General features: G+C 40.1%; 1 protein-coding gene across 1 annotated transcript; it reads left to right on the forward strand.

Annotated features, from left to right (window-relative positions):
* Window positions 1-1,307: 1,307 nt before the first annotated feature.
* LOC129853771 (leukocyte surface antigen CD53-like) lies at window positions 1,308-7,086 on the forward strand. Its single transcript, XM_055920159.1, has 8 exons — window positions 1,308-1,447; window positions 4,359-4,442; window positions 5,126-5,314; window positions 5,517-5,591; window positions 5,794-5,907; window positions 6,058-6,165; window positions 6,284-6,367; window positions 6,754-7,086. Exons 2-8 carry the CDS (start codon window positions 4,380-4,382, stop codon window positions 6,823-6,825), a joined length of 705 nt encoding a protein of 234 aa, XP_055776134.1. The 5' UTR covers window positions 1,308-1,447; window positions 4,359-4,379; the 3' UTR covers window positions 6,826-7,086.
* The last annotated feature ends 310 nt before the right edge of the window (window positions 7,087-7,396 follow it).

A 7,396-nucleotide genomic window follows, 5' to 3' on the forward strand; every position in this document is an offset into this window, starting at 1 on the left:
CAGACGTGACGCTTGGCATTCAGGCCAAAGAGTTCAATCTTGGTTTCATCAGACCAGAGAATCTTGTTTCTCATGTTCTGAGAGTCTTTAGGTGCCTTTTGGCAAACTCCAAGCGGGCTGTTATGTGCCTTTTACTGAGGAGTGGCTTCCGTCTGGCCACTCTACCATAAAGGCCGGATTGATGGAGTGCTGCAGAGATGGCTGTCCTTCTGGAAGGTTCTCCCATCTCCACAGAGGAACTCTGGAGCTCTATCAGAGAGACCATCAAGTTCTTTGTCACCTCCCTGACACAAGGCCAGTCTCCCCCGATTGCTCAGTTTAGCCAGGTGGCCAGCTATAGGAAGAGTCTTGGTGGTTCCAAACTGCTTCATTTAAGAATGATGGACTCTTGGGGACCTTCAATGCTGCAGACATTTTTTGGTACCCTTCCCCAGATCTGTGCCTCGACACAATCCTGTCTCAGAGCTCTACAGACAATTCCTTCGACCTCATATCTTGGTTTTTGCTCTGACATGCATTGTCAACTGTCGGACCTTATATAGACAGGTGTGTGCCTTTCCAAATCATGTCCAATCAATTGAACTTACCACAGGTGGACTCCAATCAAGTTGTAGAAACATCTCAAGGATGATCAATGGAAACAGGATGCACCTGAGCTCAATTTCAAGTCTCAAAGCAAAGGGTCTGAATACGTATGTACATTTCAGTTTTGTATTTGGTATAGCAAAAATTTTAAAAACCCGTTTTCGCTTTGTCATTATGGGGTATTGTGTGTAGATTAATGAGGAAAAAAACTATGCAATCAATTTTAGAATAAGACTGTAACATAACAAAATGTGTAAATAGTCAAGGGGTCTGAATACTTTCCGAATGCACTGTATACTGTATGATTGAAACAACGAGTAATATTTTTCTTCATTAAGTATTTCTGAACATTGTTTTTTTATGGTAGAAAACATCAAGCCCAAATTACCCTCAGCGTAAGGGAGAACAGGGTTCACATCTTTGCTAAACGTGGCAGAGGAGGCTGGTGGGAGAAGCTATAGGAGGATGAGCTCATTGTAATGGCTGGAATGGAATAAACGGAATGGTACCAAACACATAAAGCACATGGAAAGAACATTGATTTCATTCCAGCCTTTACAATGAGCCCCTCCTCCCAAAGCTCCCCCCACCAGCCTCCTCTGGAATGTAGGTAATGCGTCACAGAAGTTGTCATTTTGTCTTTCCCCTCAGTGCTATTTTGAAATGCACGCCCCTCGCAAGTTCTCAGTATAAATTTACCATAATATACCCTAGAATAAGGAAGTAGAATGAATTGCCTTCAGTCTACTGAGAACGGGAAGTACCAGTACAGCCAAGTCAAAGGTGCAGTAATCCTCTAAACAACGGATTGTAAAGGGTATCGGGCTTGATTTAAACTTGTATCACTATTTCAACTGACAAGGTAAGCACAATGTCTCAATTTTATTAATTTAAATGGGAAGTTATCTTTCATTTCCTGTAAAAGAGTGACGACATTTGATTGTCTTTAGATTGTTATGAGTGATGTGTCTAGTCTAATAGACGTCAGGGGATAAGAGAAATTGGTCATGTGTATATGAAAAGCACAGGAGGTTGGTGTCACCTTAGTTGGGGAGGACGGGCTCGTCGTAATGGCTGAAGCGAAATAATATCAATGATGCCATTTCATTCTCTCCTTTCCAGCCATTATTACGAGCCGTCCTCCCCTCAGCAGCCTCCGCTAGATTATTCTCAAACCTATGAGAATAATCTAAAATTAAATGTTGGGAGTGTTATATATTGAAAACATGTGTATTTAATATAAAAACAACATTTCTATAGTAAAATCATATAACAAGAAAGATGAGGAAGTTTGGGGATTCTTAGGCTGTGTTTATACAGGCAGCCAAATTCTGATATTTTTTTTAACTAATTAGTCTTTTGACCAATCAGATCAGCTCTGAAAAAGATTTGATGTTAGAAGATCTCATGTGATTTGTCAAAAGACCAATTAGTGAAAAAAAGATCATAATTGGGCTGCCTGTGCAAACTCAGCCTTAGAGGTTGTTTGGCTCAGTGAGGTACATTTAAATATGACTAATAATCACAGACACAGTATGGTGTCAGAGGATAAGTGTCATTTGGGTTAGACACATTGCACAGGAGGTTGGTAGCACCTTAATATGGGAGGATGGGCTTATGGTAATGGCTGGAGTGGAATTAGTGGAAAGGTATCAAATACAGTACCAGTCAAAAGTTTGGACACACCTACTCATTCAATGGTTTTCTTTATTTTTACTATTTTCTACATTGTAGAATAATAGCGAAGACATCAACACAGTGAAATAGCACATATGGAATCATGTACTAACCAAAAAAGTGTTAAACAAATCAAAATATATTTTATATTTGAGATTCTTCAAAGTAGCCGACCTTGGCCTTGAAGACAGCTTTGCACACTCTTGGCGTTCTCTCAACCAGTTTCACCTGGAATGCTTTTCCAACAGTCTTGAAGGAGTTCCCACAAATGCTGAGCACTTGTTGGCTGCTTTTCCTTCACGCTGCGGTCCAACTTATCCCAAACCATCTCAATTGGGTTGAGGTCGGGGGATTGTGGAGGCTAGGTCATCTGACTCTCCTTCTTGGTCAACTAGCCCTTACACAGTCTGGAGGTGTGTTGGGTCATTGTCCTGTTGAAAAATAAATGATAGTCCCACTAAGTGCAAACCAGAAACGATGGTGTATTGTTGCAGAATGCTGTTGTAGCCATGCTGGTCAAGTGTGCCTTGAATTCTAAATAAATCACAGTGTCACCAGAAAAGCACTCCCACACCATCACACCTCCTCCTCCATGCTTCACGGTAGGAACTACACATGCAGAGATCATCCGTTCACCTACTCTGCGTCTCACAAAGACACAGCGGTTGGAACAAAAAATCGCTAATTTGGACTCAGACCAACGGACAGATTTCCACCAGTCTAATGTCCATTGCCTGTGTTTCTCTTCTTCTTATTGGTGTCCTTTAGTAGTGATTTCTTTGCAGCAATTCGAAGGCCTGATTCACGCAGTCTCCTCTGAACAGTTGATGTTGAGATGCGTCTGTTACTTGAACTCCGAAGCATTTATTTGGGCTGCAATATCTGAGGCTGGTATCTCCAGTGAACTTATCCTCTGCAGCAGAGGGATTTCTGGGTCTTCCTTCCCTGTGGCGGTCCTCATGAGAGTGCTTGATGGTTTGTCTGACTGCACTTGAAGAAACTTTCAAAGTTCTTGACATTTTCTGAATTGACTGACCTTCATGTCTTTAAGTAATGATGGACTGTCGTTTCTCTTTGCTTATTTGAGCTTTTCTTGCCATAATATGGGCTTGGTATTTTACCAAATAGGGCTATCTTCTGTTTACCACCCCCTACCTTGTCACAACACAACTGATTGGCTCAAACGCATTAAGAAGGAAAGAATTTCCACAAATTAACTTTTAACAAGGCACACCTGTTAGTTGGCATGCATTCCACTACCTCATGAAGCTGGTTAAGAGAATGCCAAGAGTGTGCAAAGCTGTCATCAAGGCAAAGGGTGGTTACTTTAAAGAATCTCAAACATAAAATATATTTTGATTTGTTTTTGGTTACTGCATGATTCCATATGTGTTATTTCATAGTTTTGATGTCTTCACTTTTATTGTACAATGTAGAAAATAGTAAAAATAAAGAAATAAGTGAGTAGGTGTGCCCACACTTTTGACTGGTACTGTACATCAAGCACATGGTTTCCATGTGCTTGATTCCATTCCATTAGCTCTGTTCCGGCCATTATTATGAGTCGTCCTCCCCTCACCAGCCTCCTGTGATTGAGTGGGTGTACAATTCCACCCACATTTCCATTCTGCAGTGGGATGAAACACTTATGTTGGTACACTTTCACAGATTTTTCCTCAAGGAATAAGGGCTCTATTAAATCTGTAAAGCTGAAGCGTTACATAGTTTAACATAGAAATCAAAACTGTATTGGTCTAAACATGTTAAAAACTATGATGAAAACCATTTAAAAATGTTCAGCCGAGTCCCATGGGTAAATTTAAAGGAAGTAAACCAGATACAGCAGGCTAATTTCCTCACACTGTGACACTTGATGGCCTCACTACTCACTCAAAAACAGTACCCAGTTCCTTCTAATTTCTTCAGATGGAGAAAAAAAAATCTGACTCAGTGATGTTCTTACTATTTTTAACAATTGTTGCTGTGTATTTGTGTGGTATATGTTGCTGTTTTCGCTGATGGTCTGGGTTGAAGACACGCTTATCATTGATGTATTGGCACAATATGTGTTTATCTGTCTCTTGTTTATTTTGCAGGTCTGGAAGCACTTCTGGGAAATGGCTCAAAATTGCCTCAAGTGTTTGAAATACACCATGTGTATGGTTAACTTCTTGTGCTTTGTACGTATCTCCAACCTCCATCTATTAGCCTTCTACTCTTACTTACTCAATGAGATTGAAACCCATGTTCAGGATTGGGGAGTAACTGATTACATGTAATCAGTTACATGTAATCGGATTACAAAAAGCATTCCGTTACGTTAAAAGCAAAAATGTTGTAATCAGATAAACAGATACAGTACTTCTTAAAAACTACATGATTACTTCTTGGATTACTTTTAAATTTAGAAAAAATGCATTATGCCACCTTTCTGTTTTCTCAATGACATTCAAATCAGCATTGAAAAAGGCACAAGTTGAAGTTTGTCCCACATAAGCGAGTCTGACCACAAGTCAGAGACTACTATGATGACATATTAAATGTGTTTCCCGGATACATTTTGTCTTCTTCTAATGCCTCTTAAGGTTAAGGGGGGAAGTAATCAAAAACAGTTACAATTTTGGACAAGTAATTAGTAACGAATTACATTTAGAAAGTTACGTACCCAACGCAACGCAACCCTGCCCATGTTCAATATTTCAATTTCCATTTATCCTGTATATGGTACATTTTAGGACAGCCTCCTCCTGATAAGCTTGACAAGTCCTAATGAGACTGCCCTAATATGGACACCATAATTATGTTAAATGACACCATATTCTGTATGATGTATGTTGACGCCATGTTGTTGTGTTTGGGTCAGATGTGTGGAACGGCAGTGTTTGGTTTTGGAGTGTTCCTGATGTTGAACACCAAGGTTTCTGCTCTCATCCCCACCCTGTCCTCCTTGAATCTGGCCAACACCCTCTTCATCACCGGCATCATCATCACTTGCGTGTCCTTCCTGGGGTTCCTGGGGGCCCTTAAAGAGAACCGCTGCCTCCTCATCACTGTAGGTCTCACATGGATCTCATATTTGACATTATTTTGTATTCATCAGAGACATCGATCTCTTCCTTCACTGTCCTTGCTTTAAACTGACTTACAAAAACATGTAAATAATCTATTTTTATTTATCAAGGTACAATCAATCATTAAAAGTGCAACGTGATAACATAAGGATGTGCATATACTCCGTTTTTCTTGGTTTGCAGTTTTTCATCCTGCTGTTCATTCTGATGTTGGTGGAACTGACTCTAGCCTGTCTACTGCTGGTATATGAGAAAGAGGTAAGATAAAGCAGGTGCACCATCAGATGTTGGTAGGAGGTTAAGGGGTGAGAGAAAATTAAGTGAAGAGATCATTAATACACTACTAATTAGGACTTATATTAGGACTTGAGGGCCAGAGTTGTGAGGAAAGGTCAAAGATGATAGGAGATCGTGTTTTACGAGACGTTCATACTGCTAAGAAATGAATATGTGCGCTTAGATTGACAGATTCCTAGATAAGGATCTCAAAGAAAGTCTGGCGAAATCCAGGGATTCAACTAAAGGTGGGAATTCCACAATGAACACGGACGACTGGGACATCATTCAGATCACGGTGAGTGTGAATTGAGAAACACAAACTACACAATGAAACTTGGATGCCCCCTCTTTCGCCCTGCCATAGTTCAGAACAAAATTGAGTGGAAATATGTAGCACATGTAATGATAACACTGCTTTTCTCATGCTCAATTCTATTACATTTAGTTCCAGTGCTGTGGGATCCATAACACAAGTGACTGGAAGACCAACGTGCCTAAGTCCTGCTGCCACAAGAGCCAATGTGCTCCCGAGAAGCCAGTATACTGGAAGGCCGTATGACATTATATATACAATATCCTCTCATGATTAACAAGCCTCAAATGAACTAGAATACTGTAGAAAAACAAAGCTGATGTCACTCAATACAGATATGTTCTCTTCTTCATCTCAGGGTTGTTACAATAAGCTGAAGGTGTGGTTTGAGGAGAACTTCCTCGTCACCGGTGTTGGTGTGATTGTGCTCTGCATTATCGAGGTATGATCAGCTTCCCTGCTAGTTAATACAGGGTGTCGGTGATCGGTTTATCTTGGCATTCACGTAAAAAATACGTATTCCAGACCAGAAGCATCTTGTCATCTGGTGAAAAGTAGTGCACTATATAGGGACTAGTGTGCCATTTGGGACGCACACCATATTCCTTAGGACGCTATTCAAGATGAGTAATGTATAGGCGAGAGGCCTATACACTACTCATCTTGAATAGCGTCTAAGGACTAGTGCGTCCCAAATGGCACACTAGTCCCTATATAGTGCACTACTTTTCACCAGATGAATAGGGTGTCATTTGGGATGGTGTTGCATAACTATACCAGAACACCATGTAGGCTAACGCATTCATTTTGTCTTTTCTATGTTGGTAGGTCCTGGGCATGTGTTTCTCCATGACTTTGTTCTGTCACATAAGCCGGTCTGGACTCGGCTACAAATTATGAAAATTCTGCTTACCTGGTTAGGACCTTTCTGTTCTAACTGAAAACATCTGTCTTCAACTGTTTTACAGAGAATTTCCATATACAGAACTATAAACGCACCTTTGAGATTTTATACACTTAAATTAATGATTTGTTTTTTTGTTTGTTTTCTGTAATATAATGCCGTCAGTTCATGCTCTCTGAGGATTCATTTCATGCTAAAAGGCAGGCACTTTATAATGTAAACCCAAATAATGCAATAAACATTGAGCTTTTAATTCATTTTAACACCACAAAGAATCTGACTAAAAGCACTTTTCCCTCCTGATCCGTAATTGTATAGATTTTTCTGCCATCAGCAGAAGACTTGGAAACAGATTTCCTAAATTAAAATATCTTGGGAGTTGAAAAAAAACCTTTCCCATCACCATCTTTCTAACTACACAGTATGACAGCTGCTTGTCAACATCACATGATTTCCTGTTACTTTCCACCTGCATGGTGAAACTGAATTTAACCACTTCTTCTTTTAGTGTAACTGATGGTTTCACTTCACTAATATAACAACGAAGCAGTCAGTAAAAGGACCCTC

Source organism: Salvelinus fontinalis, chromosome 4, assembly GCF_029448725.1.
Source record: "Salvelinus fontinalis isolate EN_2023a chromosome 4, ASM2944872v1, whole genome shotgun sequence".
Classification (NCBI taxonomy): domain Eukaryota; kingdom Metazoa; phylum Chordata; class Actinopteri; order Salmoniformes; family Salmonidae; genus Salvelinus; species Salvelinus fontinalis.